General features: G+C 43.5%; 1 protein-coding gene across 1 annotated transcript in view; it reads right to left on the bottom strand.

Moving 5' to 3' along the window:
- Positions 1–16407, bottom strand: part of LOC124158449 (gamma-aminobutyric acid receptor subunit beta-like) — a 108057-nt gene that overhangs the window by 11563 nt on the left and 80087 nt on the right. The window contains exons 8-9 of the mRNA XM_046533536.1: positions 9138–9422; positions 8008–8183 (exon numbers count right to left, since the gene is read on the bottom strand). Of these exons, the coding sequence (XP_046389492.1) occupies positions 8008–8183; positions 9138–9422 (461 nt within the window). The remainder of the gene's footprint in view (positions 1–8007; positions 8184–9137; positions 9423–16407) is intronic.

The raw sequence follows: 16407 nt of genomic DNA on the forward strand, positions 1-16407 counted from the left end.
CTTTTTCAGAGAAACTGCATCTAGGTACGTCATTGTGCACCACTGCTTCTTTTTAATCTCGTCCTCCGAAAAATTCGGTCGATAGCCAATCTTCTCTGTTTATATCAATTTGTTTATTAAATTTTGTGAATAACCGTTGGCTGAACCAATTTGTTTGATTGTGATTATTTCTTTCCTGATGTCTTACTTTGACATTTTTAACAGGCGATGAATCATGTAATGAAAAGCCTAAAGATTGTGAGAGTAATTGTGTCTTCAACTTGCTGTGATCGGCAGAAAGTGGTTTCCGAAAATGGAGAAGAAATGCCGCCGGCCTCATTCGATTTCAATAATTATAAGATCCAGATAACGTAAGCAGTGGTTAGTGTCTCTTTCACATGTAAATGCAATTGTAAGATCACACAGAAAACCCGAGAGCATATCCAGATGCCGATCAGTTTCATTCCAGGGCACAGTTATATCGTCAACGTACCGGTACTAATAGACCACAGAATTAAGTAGGCTGTGTCCTGCACTAAAAGTTTTATCTTCCAAATGATTGAAAAAATATCTGCCAACAGCGGAGAAAGAGGTGAACCCATAGCGAGGCCACTGCTTCGTTCATTAAATGAACTTGAAATAATGTTGGGCGGCACATATTTTGAGAAGGGTTGATAATTCGTCCTTCGGGTCAACCCATTTCAAATCACCCACGCAATGTTGCTCGACATTTTTAATCATCCTGATTTGTTATCATTGGTTTCCTACAAGTAGACAATCAAAAAACACCATTTGAGAAAAATTCACCACCCATTCTTTTTTTTTTTGGCAGCCATTTTTAAAAGGGCGGCTGGGAAAATTTTGATGAAAAATGTGGTTTGCATTAAGTTTAATTTCGAAGCTATTTAAAAAAATATCAGAATAAATGAAAAACCAGTGTGTTCATCATAAAAAGAGCTTTTGGAAACCATATTTTACTGCAGCTATTGGAACCATTTTGTACTGCATCGTACTCCCGCTAGTGCGTTGTGGTTACAACAGATGGCGGTCACGATGCAGGCCATGCATAATATTTCTATTTTTAAATAAATTTTCATTGTAAATGTAATTTTAATGGTTGAAACAAAACTTAAGCAATTATTTAAGCAAGCCTTTGTGTGCTAACTTGCACTGCACGAGCCCTTGTTTGCACTGCAGGAGAGTTTAAAGTGTTTGCATTTTTATTGAAATTCAATGATCCACCACTCTAAATGTAGTAGAGTCTCAGTCATAATGTTGTGGTGAGATATTTATATATGTATAAAGAACACTCTGTAAAATTTTCACCTGTTTTCATACAGTCCCTGTTTAGATATTGACCTGCTATTGAAAATCGGCGCTAAAAGGCTTTCGGCATTGTTTGACAAGCTCCAGAAAAAAAGGAGTGGATTATTCGTGCATTCATTCTCTTTATTGCAGAATGAAGTATTGCGGAATTCTATGATCCTGAGAGAGTCGCAATTTCATTCCGATAACTGTCCAAAAAAGTTATGTTAAAAGTTTTTGCTATACCAAATGATTGCGTTAAAACTTTTCGTGCCTAAATTTTAGTCCAGTTTTTTGCAAAAAAGCAATGCATAAACATTTACACGAAAACCATTAGTATAGAGCGTACCACGCCAATTGAAAGTTTTGAACTGCTAGTGAAAAGACGACAACCCTGACTGACTGACTTATGCAATGTTTTCACAACTGAGACAAGAACTATTATGAGTTTGCGAGCTAATTTTTTGTACGTTCTTGGTCTCGCATAAGCTATGTGTGTGTGAAATACTTTTCCTTGCAAATAAACCTATTGCGAATCCAACGCTCATAGTACCACGAACTGTATGAATTTAATCTTTGTTGGCATATACCTGTGGCGTGTGCCAAATATGACGTCGAGTCTGGGACGTCAAATCGAAAATTCAATAATTTCCGCAAATTTTAACGCATTGCAGAATTTTATGAGACTCATACGAGTTAGAATGGAGGCGTTGCTCTTTTTAGCGTTCATATGTCTGGTTAGCAGGAGTTCGAAGTAGGTTAGGCGAAAGAGCTTAAGGCAAACAACCCGGTTAATTAAAAATTTGTATCAGTACACCTCTTGCCAATGAACGAAATTTGACGGCAAAAATGTCTTTCGTAAGGTTTGCTGGTATTCTTCATTACCAGTGGACCCCACAGTGATCACTAATCACTAAACAATATATAAATTCATAAATAATCTCATGCAAAAATTGCATCGTCTGTCACGGCACTTATATGCTTTCTATGCGCATATTATCGTGTTAAAGTTGAGGGTATACCTGAGGAGTTGAATTCAACTCTGCATTTTGGGTGAGCTAAACAGAAGCCCTCGCGGCTGAGCTTAAAGCCACCGAGTGCGTCCACCGGGTTGCGGATGGTGGGTCGACCTTTAGATATAGAGGTTAGCTGCGAGATAAGCGAGTTCTCTCGTCGAATAAGCAGTCGTGGACAAAAAGCGGCGGTATTCTGAGGGGGTATTGGGCTACCCTTGGGTAAGGTAGACCATTTAAAAGATACCAAAACCTGTGAAGATACCGTGACTTGGCGACTGGGGGCCGCCAATAATTATGCCTCTCATCACCCGGGGGAGAGGGCAGCAGCTCTTCTTCACATGTGCGAAGGTGGAGACCATACTGGTCGGTACAGCGACACACATTCCACTACGGGCGTGGTAACATTTACTTTAACGGCTGTAGTACTGCGATGTGGAAGGCAAGGGGAAACCACCACATTATCATCCCGAGGAGTCACAGCTACTCCACTCAATTTATATAATGACATGATGGAATTCTCTCGGGTAAAATATTCCGGAGGTAAACTAGTCCCCCATTCGGATCTCCGGGCGGGGACTACTCGAGAGGGTACATCGGTCAAACGAGATAGAATGTTACGGATAGGAACATGGAACGTCAGATCACTTCGTACCTGCGGTAAGCTAGAGAACTTGAAGGCGGAGATGCGAAGAATGAACCTCGATGTATTAGGCATCAGCGAAATGAAGTGGCCCCAGGAAGGATACTTTTGGAGTGGAAGCTACAGAATGATACACACAGGATCGCTAAATGGTAATGCTGGAGTAGGCATAATGCTTAGAAAGAGCGCCGGGATGCGTGTTGAAAGCTACCTGCAGTTTAATGAAAGGATAGTAATGGTGAAGATAGATACTAAACCCGTAGCTACTGTAGTGGTACAGGTTTACATGCCTACGTCAGATTATGAAGACGAAGAAGTAGAAGATGTCTACCAAGATATAGCGGAAGTTATCAAGCAGGTAAGAGGGGAAGAAAATCTTATTATTTTAGGTGACTGGAACGCTGTCGTCGGCGAAGGTCAAGACGGAATAATAACTAGGAAATATGGGTTGGGTAACCGAAATGAAAGAGGAGAAAGGCTACTTGAATTCTGCACGGAGCACAGGCTAGTGGTTGCCAACACTTTATTCAAAAATCCCCTGCGAAGAAGATACACGTGGAAGATGCCAGGAGACCGTAGAAGATTCCAAATCGACTACATTCTAGTGAAACAAAGATTCAGGAACCAGGTGAAGGACTGCAAAAGCTATCCAGGGGCAGATATCGATAGTGACCATAAGCTAGTTATGATGAAATGCCACCTTAAATTTAAAAAGTTGAAGAAAGTCGTGAAAACATATGGCAGGTTGAAAAATTGAGGGAGGTTCAGCATCAAATGGCTTTTAAAGAGGCTGTAGAAAATAAAATAGGGGAGGATACGACCAACAAACCAATGGAAGAGGGTTGGAAAACCATTAGAAGTGGTCTGCAGGTGGCAGCTGAGGAAGTTCTTGGTAAAAGAAGAGTTCTTAAGAAAAACCATGGATCACGCAGGAAGTATTAGATCTCATTGAAGAAAGAAGAAAATACAAGGCTGCGATAACAGAGGAAGGACAGAATCGTTACAAGAGGATAAGGAACGAAATATGTCGTAAAGCGCGGGAGGCTAGAGAAACGTGGATGAAAAGCATTTGCGAAGACGTGCAAAACAATCTTAAACATGGAAAAGTAGAGGCCGCTTATAGGATAGTGAGGAACCACTTTAAGGAAAGGGGCGTAAGATGTAATATCCTTAGGGACAAAACGGAGAACTATTGATTGAAAACGAAGAAAAAGGGAAGAGATGGAAGGAATATCTGGAAGATTTGTACAAAGGAAGTCGCCTCAGAACGAATACTATCGAAAACGAGAGGGAAGTGGATGCCGATGACATGAGAGCCCCAATTTTAAGATCGGAATTTGATGCGGCTGTAAGAGACCTCAGGATAAATAAAGCGTCTGGCATTGATGACATTCCTGCAGAACTAATCAAAAATTCAGGAGAGAAGACGTTGAACCAGCTATGCAAAATCATTAGTGAAATGTATACGACAGGTGAGATACCAAAGGATTTCGAGAGGAACATTATAATCCCTATTCCTAAGAAGAAAAGAGCGGAGAAGTGCGAAGATTTTAGGACCATAAGCCTTACTACACATGCATCAAAGATACTGACAAGGATCATCTATAGAAGAATAGAACGAAAAGCAGAAGAGTACTTGGATGAGGACCAATTTGGATTCAGAAAAAACAAAGGCACAAGGGAAGCAATATTGGCCCTAAGACTGCTCATAGAGAAGAGAATGGAAAAGAACAAGCCAACATTCGTTGCGTTTCTGGACTTAGAGAAAGCATTTGACAACGTGGATTGGAGCACAATGCTTGGAATCCTAAAGGAAATTGGGGTTCTTTATAATGACAGAAGAATCATCCATAGTTTATACAAAAACCAAGTAGCCGTGATAAAATCAGGGCCCAGCTGTGAAGAAGCAAGAATTAAGAAAGGAGTGCGACAAGGCTGTACATTGTCACCCGTAATTTTCAACGTTTACATTGAGATAGCCATTAATGAAATCAAAGAAAAGGAATTGGGAGTGAATATCCATGGAGAAAAAATTAGCATGCTAAGATTTGCCGATGACATAGCCGTTATAGCAGAAACAGAGAAGGATTTGAAAAATATTCTGGTTAATATGGGTAGGGTAATGAGTAGATATCAACTGAAAATAAGCACGAAGAAAACCAAGATCTTAGTATGCAGCAGAAGAGAAGAAGTCGATACCGACATTAAAATAGGGAGGCAAAACCTGATAGAGGTGGATGAATTCTGTTATTTGGGAAGCAAGATAACTAGTGACGGGAGAAGCAAGAAAGAAATTATCAGCAGAAAAGCCCAGGCGAAGAGAGTATTCCACCAAAAGAGAGACCTGCTTACAGCGGGAAACTTAAATATATGTAGAAGTAAAGAAACAATTTATAAGAACCTACATCTGGAGTATGCTCCTATACGGAAGTGAGGCATAGACAATGACCGCAGCGAAGAAAGCAAGGATAGAGGCCTTTGAAATGTGGTGCTACAGAAGAATGATGAAAATCAAATGGATCGACCGAGTTAGTAACGAGGAAGTCCTAAGAAGGGTAGGAGAGAAGAGAAGCCTCATGAAAACCTTAATAAGAAGACGGAACAACCTTATAGGCCACATCTTGAGACATGATGGCCTGATGAAAACAATCGTCGAAGGACAGGTGGAAGGCAAGAATGGAAAAGGAAGACCTCGAACAAAATATATGGAAGAAGTTAAGAGAGATGTGAAAGAGAAGAAATACGTAGGTGTGAAAAGATTAGCTGATAGGAGAACTGAGTGGAGAGCTGCGTCAAACCAATCCTAGGATTGTTGACCAGTGATGATGATGAAACAGAAGCCGGCAGGTCGTCAATCCAATTACTTTCACCATAAATAGTGTGAAATTATGCATTAAAACGATACGCAATAACGTGAAATATAAAGTTGTTTTCATAGTAGGTTAATTAGCATACAAATTTGAATTCCATTTTTATCTTCCCTCTAAAATCGCGAAATGATTATTATGTAGGTGTTTCATTGCTAGTTAGAGAATCCAAGGCATTTCCCTGCGTTGTATTTCGAAAAAGAATCGACAAGAGCGTATTGAGGAAGAGAAACCTCATCGCTTGTTGAAGCGTGACCCTACGGCAGAGACGTTCATTCGAAACTTGGGAGATAAGGCTCTTTTACGCGCACTCCAAAGTTTACGTAATGTATGAATAGTATTGGTCATCAAATCGCTGTCAGTGAAGGGGTAATATACATAAAAGGCTGCAGTAGACATGCTGTAAATATGGACGGAAGGGGATCTCTGCCAATACTTCTTTTTGCGCGGATTTGCTCTGCATGGTAATATTTCGTAACACCCGAAAGCACGACTATTCCCTGGAAAATCTGGGTTACGCTCTCGATTATTTTTTACTCAAGCAGATCCCAAGGAAATGAAATTGATCGAAGTGTGAAGCAGAGCATTGTTCAGTGGTTCAAATAAATGTTGAAACATGGAATTAAACATTTTAGTGCATTATAGACATAGGCACTTCCTGTGGTGAAAAAGGGAAATGGTGTTCAGTGAAATGATGCACACCGTGAAAATTAATTATGTGAGAAAAAATCCCCATTCTCTCAAGACTTTTTCATCGTTCACTTCGCTAAAGGAAAAAATAGATAAGACAAATTCTTAATAAACATCAACAGGAAAGAAGTTTGAGTAAGAATTTGTTGATGTTGCATATTTTAGTAATGTTACGTATTTTTAAATTTTCAAAAATCTGATTTAACAGATGAAAATTATGGTAATTATTGCATTAATTGCTTAATAAATAGGATTCAATTATCCAAAACTGAAAATTCGGCTGTCTCTGGCTTGTTTCGTAAAGTCTTAAAGAAGTTGGTTTTTGGGGAGGTGGACATTCAATGCCAGTTTTCTCTTGGAGTCCGAATGGTTCGTCAACAAAAATATGAAAGGACGCCATTTGTTGGCAATATTATATGCATAAATTTTGTATTGAGAAGACTTTTTCATAAAGTTTTGCCATGTTTTTCGATGTGTCACGAAATATTCTAAACGTAACTCAGATTCTGATTTATTGTTTCAAAAAAGTAAGAGTGAGGAGGAAAGATACTTAGGTTTCGGGACCCTTTTGAGCACTATGTATTGACTGGAGTAATAATGCTGTAGTCAGCTATGTTCTCAGTACTGGGTGCAGATACACTTGGGAAGTATCTCTTTTAACTCTGAAATACTAAGTAGTGCTTTCAAAAATAAGTTTTCCACAGTTGAAACAATCTCAAGAAAGCATCGGGTAAAATTTCCTTAGTTTTTTTTACTCTTTATATGTACAATTATCGTTTGTTTAACTTTATTGTATAAAAAAGAAACTGATATAACAGACTAGCTCCACAACTATGAGAAGTTTGATGACGTCGAGGAGAATATTTCTTTTTTAATCCATAAAATAGGCGATGTTTGCATAAAAAGCATTAAAGGGTAAAATAAATTTTAAGGCAGTAAAAATGGCCCCAACTTTGCCATAAATGATCCTAAATGAACTTATGAGATAATTAATTTGCTATTCCTTGTGAACGATAAAATATGCGATTTAGGTAATGCCCGTGACTTAATCATCATTTAATTTTTCCCTTGATTAGACGCAGTCTTTTGTAGAGAGCATAAACGCCAAAACAGGACTCGGTCAACCTCTGCCATACGCCAACTTTGATTTAAATCTAGTGCGCAACTCTCCCGACGTCATTTTCCCCCGTGCTTTGGTCAAGGCTCAGAGATTTGAGGAAACCACTCCTTTGCTCTGGCTCACCGACTCAATGTCACCGTGCACACGAGGACTCAGCCCGTCTCGTGATGGCTCGCCCCCTTGACTCGACAACGCACAGCAATGCACCACTGCCCTCCGCGCCCTTGCCCGCGCTCCCTCAAACGTCCCCGCGTCCAACCCTCGCCAAATGTGGACCCTGCTCAATGAATGTCCTTTGGTCGCTCTCGCGGCCCACCGAAACCGAAGTGGGAGGGACCGAACGCGAGTGGGAGGGGGAGAGGGGGCTGTGGCGGAGGAGGGATCACTCACCGTTTGCTTGGGTGCGTGGTGGTCCGAGTCTTGGGAGGGGCCGTGTCCTCCTCCGCCTCCGCCAGCCGCAGCCGCCTCCAGGCCCGCCTTCTTCTGCTCCGCTATCTTCTGGATGGCTAGGAAGCGATTCTTGCGCATCTGGATCCGCTTGGCCATGTATCCCACGGTCGCGTATTCTGCGCCGGCAAAAGTTTGATCAGACACACACATCTCTCGGCTCAACCCGCCCCAAGCGAGCGCGCGCCCCGCCCAGTCGCTACCAAGGCGACTCTCACTCTTACAGACAAGACTGACGTGATGCGACTTGCTTTCTTACGCACAGTGCTTCTTATTTTTTGAGAATAAAATCAACACCAAGATGAGACTCAGTTATTTTGTCACCAAAATTATTTTGCATTTCGTGAAAATTTCAATACTGAGGTTTAGTGAGACAATTTTAAATACTTGAGGCTTTAATTAAACTTTTTAATTTATTTATAATTATTTGGAAGTGAATAATTTCGTAGGTGAATCAAACCTTTTATGAGTTGACACCATTTAGGGAATTGGATGTTGGCGATACCTCTAGCGGTGGATTGCGACCTCGACAAGATCACCCGCCTGCCCCACCCCCCAGAGTGAAGGAAGCGACACGCGGTGTCACTTGTGCATTGGCTCACGAGCCGCTCGCAAGCCAACCATCTCCCATTGCGTTTTTTTCCGTTTTGACATTTCCGACGGTGAATTTAGTCTGTTGAGAGTATATTTATTGCTAGTTGCTTAAGTCTGTCATTGAAGTGCACTTGCTTGTGCCCTCAAAATGTGAATGGGGAATTGTGCTTTTAAATGTCCAGAGGGACATTTTTTCAATCGCTCGTTTATTCCATCAATGGTTGAATGAGAAAGTGGCGGGCGGGTGGTGTCAGCTCCCTCACCTGCGGCCACACCCCTGTTACCTCTCCGCCGTCAGCTCCGCACCCGATCCTCCGCTCCCCCTCTCCGCAACGGGCGCCTCCGCCTCCTGCTCCTCCCTTCCTCCTCTGGCGCTGGCGGCGGCGGTGGTGGTGGAGACCGACCGGGGGGCGGACGGGGGTGGGGTGGGTTGGTCGGGGCGGGGGGTGCATGCAAGGGGGAGGGGGGGAGGGACTTACCGAGGAGCGAGGCGAAGACCATGACGAAGCAGGTTCCGAGGTAGACGTCGATGGACTTGACGTAGGAGATCTTAGGGAGGGCGGCGTTGGTGGAGGACATGAGGGTGGTCATGGTGAGGACGGTGGTGACGCCGAGGGCGACCCTGGCTGGCGTCGCATTCCGGTTCAGCCAGAAGGAGACCCACGAGATGATCACGATCAGCCCGGACGGGATGTAGATCTGGATCAGGTAGTAGCCCATCGAGCGAACGAATTGGATCTCGCACGCGAGCCGAGAATAGTTGCCTATAGTAGTTGTTGAGTGAGCGAACGCCGCGGGCCACCCGGCAAGGGTGAAAGGGTGGTCCAATTTGATGATGAGGGGGGAGGGGGAGGGTGGAGTGGGAGAATAGGGGTGGGAGTAGAGTGGAGGGCGGGAGAGAATTTGCCATGCGTTAATTGAGAGTACATCCGTGGGGAGAACTGATTGGGGGGACTCAAACAACATTGTCATCAAAGATTTCTCTTTTGAAAGCGGTGCATGTTTTTATTCAGTCTGAAACCTTCTTTCGAAATGCATTGTAATGACAAAGCCCATTAGTGAGTGAGATGGGAACCGCGGCCTCTTGAGAAATAGAATGCGTCATGCACTACAAGGGGACCCTGAACCCAATTCACAAAAAGTATTATACGTGTTGATTTTTGGATGGAAGGAAAAGCAGATATGTACAGCGTTATCAACACAAAACAGCAGCCATACTGACATAACACGTAAGGCAAGAAGAAACTGACAGCTACGACCCTTTACACCTTGTGCTTATTATATATATATATATAGTATATGTATATATAGGTATTTGCATAATTTTAAATGGATCAGATGAATCCGTAATTAGTAGTTGGAAGTGGAAAATTCAAACTTTAATTGAGGCTCAAGCACTTGAGAGAATGAGCCAATGGAATTGAATAATGCGTGCCATAGGAAGGGTGAGAAGAAGCAAACGTGAAGAAGAGGGGCGGGTCTCTATCTCTTCCGATTGGGAAGGACTGCTATGGGGGCGGGCGAATGTCCTCGCGTCCCTATTTCATTCGAAAGGGGTCAAACGGCAGCAATGCATTCTTGAGCGACAGCAAATGCATGAGTGTATATATATATATATATATACATACATAATATATAATATGGCAATGTACATGGGGGATGTATATACATTGGTTGTTGAGCGACTATCCCGGAGCACCGCTAAGAGCGCGCGCGTGAGTGATCAAAGGGTGGGGGGTGGTTGGGGTGGTCGGGGGTGGAGCGGGGAGGTAGGCGGCTGCGGCGGCGGGGGAGGGGTTGGTTGGTGGTGGAGGGGGGAGAAGCACCCCCTCCCTCTCTTTGCCTGCCTGCTGCTGATCATCATATCGCCTCGTGCGTCTGTGGTGCCGAGAGCACCGCGCCGGGTGCGGCCCTAGGCGGGGTGGCGGGAGGGCCATCGTCGAACCCAGGGCACTCGGGGCGGAGTGCGTGTCGTTTGGAGCAGAAGGCCGAAATGCAAAGGGTTGGGGAGCAAACAGGATGACGTCAGCTCGTGCAGTTGATCTCAAAAAGTTTTTGAATGAATATTCCATGCATGCATTCGGAAGAATTGAGTCCCACTCGAATTGTAGCAAATAGCATTTATTTCAGTCTTGTGTACTCGTATGCATGTCTAAAGAAGGGATATGGGCTAAATTAAAAGTTCTACTGACAAATGTAAATTAAAAGTAAGAATGGTTTGGTGGCTAGTCATAGGTAACTTACTCTTAATTAGGGTGTCATCCGAAACATGGCAACGATTCCGTCGAGGAAAGTCACCCTGTTTCAGCTGCCACTGCCCTACTATCTACTAGGGTGACACTCTACAATGAAACAATTATTGTGCAATAATTATTTAAGGAATTGAAGGTGGTATGTACATATTTACAACAAATGACAAACAGTTTTCTCTCTCTCTCTCTCTTGTGACTGTTTTTGTTGGGTGCAGATGAGTTGTTGGCCCGCTCGTGGGTTCGAAGATGGCTCCTCCAACTCGAAGGCCCTTCCTTCTTCCTGCTTCCCACCCCCTCCCCCCCCACCCACCCACTCCCCAACCCCCTCCCCCGCTCTCGGCTCGCTCCTCCCCACCCCCTAAGTCCCTCCGCGACCGTCCCGACGCCCCCGCTGCCCCCGACCGCCCTCGCCTCCTCGCTCCCCTCACCACAATTTCCCTCCTCCTTCCCCCCCTCCCCTATCCCCGAGCTGCTGACATGAGCCTGGATACACCGTTGCCAGAATAGTGCTTACATTTTGCTCAAACAGGTCATATTGTCTGCTTAGGCTAGTTGACGACGGATTCATCATCGCTTCATCCCATATCATTCACAGAGGAGGCGAGGCGAGGGCGTGGTGTGGTTCGGTGGCGCCGGGACGGACGCTAGGCGCCAAAGGTGGCGCCTCACGCCGGGGGGAGCCAATCACCCCTAGGGCCGCAGCCCGCTGGCAACTCCGGTATGCCGACAACCCAGCCAGGGGAATATTGCCGTCGGAACTCTCACTTTCCGTGATCGTTTATGTTTTTCGTTACAAAAAACATGATTGTATCTTTCTCACCAAGTACACCCATCACACGACTCTACAGAGGGTGTGCACTATTAACGGAGAGAGCTTTGACAACTCTCCACAGTTGCGTGTGGCGCTGCTTTTGACAGTGTGTGGGTTGGGGGTTGGGGGGAGTGGGGGGGCGGGGGTCGGTTGGTTGTGGTGTTGTCGTGTCTCTGTGGGTGCGCTGTGTGTGGTGCGCGGGGGGGAGCACCCGAAAGGCGCCCGCCCTCTCTCTGTCTCGCCGCCCTTGGTGCTGCCCTCGGGTTGCAGTCAGTGACTGTCTCTGCGCCCCCTCCCACCATCGAATGGTTTACGCCGTGTCACAGTGTCTCAGTGGGATAACAAATGTGCGGGGTGCAAATGCAATGCAGTGTTATCTGGTTCCGGGGGATGATGGTGTCCACGTGGTGGGGGATGATGATCTGGGCGGGCGTTGCACCATCTGGGGGTTGGGTGGGGGTAGGGCTCTCTCGGCTCGTTCCGCAACGCAGTGGTTCTCAACCGGGAGCGGCCCGAGCCCAAGTGCTCATCAAAAAGCACCTCTCTCTCTCTCTCTCTCTCTCTCTCTCTCCCTCTCTCTCGACATTCTCATTCATTGGATTTGGAAGAAAGCATCAACTCTTTTAGTGAAAGCCCCTCGACATTATCTCGAAATATTCATTTCTCTTTTTTGAAGCTCACGGCGTTGGGAGAGATTACCCCACTCTTCTGCAGGAAGGAAAAGTTCTGAAAATATAGTCAAGTATTAGATAGTGCAGGCAACTGATTATTCCAGCCTCTCCCTTGTTATGAATGACTAGCTGATGTCCGCGTTAAGAACCACTGGGTTACTTCATGCTCTTGGAGAGATCGGAAAAAAAGGAGTTGCTTATTTGCGGGCCGTGAGACTCAAGGTGAGGACATCTATTTGCGATGCCATTTATATAGATATATATATAAATATATAAAGATAGATAGAGCTAACAGGAGGACTTAACAATAATACCTTTTTAATGGGTTCTACATTTTTGTCAAAGCTGATGGCTAAGGGGAGTGGATGCGAGAGCAGTAATGGAATACTTACACGTTTAACGCCTGTTTCTTCTAGCCTGATACCGCCAGTATGACCTCATGTACACACTCCACAAAACATTTTATCTGCTCTGCGCATGCGTAAAAGACTTAACTGAAAAGTTCTACAGACAAACGATCTTTACAAAGCTGGCAAGTCAACAGTGTTCCCCGAAAGCCGGATCTCCATATTATTCCCAAAAACTAAATTTAATATATTTTTTAATATTAGCTTGGCACATTGATATCATGGCAATAAGCTGGGGAACAAAACAGTATTATTAAATAATTAACATAAAAACATGCGCTTTACGGTAACTTTGGTACAAGTATCCTAAAGCGCCGTTTTCCAAACTGCTTTGTCTGATCCAGGGGAGGGTGGGTTGCCGGCAATGTGCCTCGGCCACCCCGGGTCCTTCTCTAGATAGCTCTTAAGTGGAAAAAGTGAACGGTTAACGGGAAAATGAGCCTTTTCAACAATTACTTGACCCTTGATTATGATTAAGCCAAGATGGCAACAATTCACTCATTGAAATGTGCTTGAAATTTTCACGCATCATTCAGCGTAAGTTTATATCAGTTTGGAAAGCGGTACTCTAAATTTTACTCTCTAAATCGTGCTTTTTTTGGACTTACGTGCCTTATTGCGTTACGGATAATTCATCTTTCCTTTGGGGTATAACAAATGCAATTTTTTTTCTTTGTAGATGGCCTCTAGAGCATTTATGGCGCTGCCTTTGTGCAAATTCCCTTTGTAGTAGTGTCAATGGCAAAGAAATGGAAGAGGGGCCCGGGTTGAAAGAAAATAAGGTTAATGTGTGTATGTGCCTTTATATTGGATAAGAGTTAAAGGAAATGATGGCCATACTACATCCATGCAATTTGTCTACGGCTCAGAGAGTATTCTCATTCTACACAGTGAGGTGAGGCGAGGGGAGGTATGTTCTGGTCTTTGCTTTAGCGGTATCAGGCTAGAACGAAACGGTGTGTGCCTTTAGAAAATTGCACAGATACTTTGACAATATCCTTCGTCTGTCTTATAGTGTTCTTTCACAGTATATACGTTGTTTATCTGTCGCCACGATGAAGGAACTGTTTCTGTTGGTAAACAGCAACATGTAAATTACATAGGCTAAGCAGCAACCTGTCATTGACATGTGGGAAATCCCTTTTTGTTTTAGCAAGACAACTCTGTAGAGTTTAGGATGTTGCATTCAGCTTGAAAGATACACTTTTTCATTCAATAAACTTTTTTAATATGGTAAACACCGTTAGTAGAAGATGTGAAATGAATACTTTACCCTCTGGGGAATCAAAAAAAATTAACATACAGTTCTGTTGGATATAACATCATACAAATTAAAGTATGTACTCACATACATGAACATGAACATGTACTTATGCACATGCATGTACGTGTATACATGTAAAGAAGACACGAAAGTATTTATGTTAGTAGAACATATAATAAAAATACGGACCACATTAAAATATCTTTGCATACGACACAAAATGAGAGACAGCAAACATGGGCACATTACAGACACAATGAAAGGGATCGAAATGCAGTTCCATGCTCAGCCGATAGAGGGTGCAAATTGGCGTCAGCAGCACTTGAGGCGGCATTCCAGAATCAATCCTCAAGGGAGCAGCTAGCCAAGGGCACGACACATTTGCGTCTGGAGTCATCACGCTCTAAAGGGATTTGCAGCGGCAGGGTGGGGTGTTTGGCTAATGGTGGGAGAGGCGCGCATGCCCTATCGCGCTAACAGAACAACAACAACAAGTGTGAAGAAGAAGAAGAAGAAGAAGAATCGTGCCAATTGAGTGGATATGAGGGAGAGATAGAATGGGTTGGCGGTTCCGATGAGGCTCTCGTCCTTCCCCTCTCCACTCCCATTCCAACGTCGTCTTTGCTCGACAGCCGAGTGGACATTCTGCCTATGCACGCCGTGCTTTGAATCTTATAGATTGCACGTCCTTCCTTCATTGCTTCTAGAGAGGAATGACGCTCTAAGGTAATCACTTGTCTTTGGTTTGTGCTTTGAATCAATGCTCAAGAGAAACTTTGCGTGTGCATGTCGTTTTCAAGATTCTTAAATTTGAAAATGTCTTCTCGCCCAATTTACAACAGGATTACCATGAAGTATGCCTGAATGGCCGAGATGACGATAGTTAACTACAAAGTTATTCTCAATCTTACTCCGAATGATGAGGCTTTATATGAATTCTTGAGATTACTTTCCTTTCGATAGTAATTTGGCAAGACGATTGTAAACGGTTCACAGGAGGCTTCCCATCGCAAAAATATGTCGTGCAGTCGATTTTTTATGTATTTACGTATTTCCCATTCCCCCGTAAACAGCACATTGCGGCCTTTACAACGGGTTTTTCAACATCAACAACTCACAACACAAACATCCATGCCCTGGTGAGGGATCACCTACCCAGGCGGGATTCGAACCCGTGACCCACGGATTGGCATGCGAGGAGTTTGCCCCACCGCCACCGAGGCCGGCAAACCTGCACCATTCATAATTCATGTTTTGGCGAATTTCCCCATCAAAAATACAAATGCCCCAAGAACAATGTGGATAATGTTGGAAAAGGTGGAAAGTTTGATTTTAAGGCTTTTAAGTGGCATGTTTCCTCTCTCCTGATCATTTTGAATGAGATGGAGAAATAACTTAATGTAATGAACGATGATCGATTCCTGAAATAAATGGAATTTGCTATGTCCTGGAAATTGCTATTTTCTATAAAATGGATGGATTGCTGTTTTATCAATATGGAATTTGCTGTTTTTATAAAACTTGATAGCTTCTCTGTGCTGTTTTTGTCTATGTAAATTCCAAGTAAAACAGTTGTGTAATGTCATCGTCGTCCTTATCAGAAAGTCACCAGTTCTTAATCATGAGCAATGTTTTCCCTTTTCAATCGTTTCATGAGGGCGCATTTTCTTGTATAGTTAAAATATTAAATTAAAAAGAACTTTGTGCTTTCACATAAATATGTATTCACGACCATGGTTTCAACGTTAGACGTCATCATCAGGTGACGTCTAACGTTGAAACCATGGTCGTGAATAAATATTAATGTGAAAGCACAAAGTTCTTTTTAATTTAATTATGAATCGCTTTCACCAAGTTACGCCTCAAACAATCAATTTTAGCTAAAATATTAATTTTTGCGTGTAATGCTTAAGCATATTTGACCATGTGCCACACTGATGAAAATTTAGCATGTATTCATAAAAGCCTGGCCTCATGGAATCCAAATTCCTCTTTAAGCTGACGACATTGTAATATGTGGCAGGAATTCCAATGATCGTCAATTTAGGTAAATTTTATGCCCAATATGTGATACGGAAATGTTCACCGCTCTTTGAGTATGGCTTTATTCGTAAGCCCTCGTTTACAACACGCAACTTTATTGGAAACTCGGCGACTCTCGTGGTCCAATGAGGGGAGAGAGGTCTTGGCGGCGGCTTCGCCTCCTCTCATCTGGGTGGTTCTCTTCCTCGCCGAAAAGACGAGTGAATACTTATCTCGGAATTGTTCTTCCAATTGAAATTCGATAAATGCCCTCGAGTGAGTTAAGACTTGGGAAAGTATGATTGCTATCTTGTTTGGCGAA

Source organism: Ischnura elegans, chromosome 5 (genome assembly GCF_921293095.1).
Source record: "Ischnura elegans chromosome 5, ioIscEleg1.1, whole genome shotgun sequence".
Classification (NCBI taxonomy): Eukaryota; Metazoa; Arthropoda; class Insecta; order Odonata; family Coenagrionidae; genus Ischnura; species Ischnura elegans.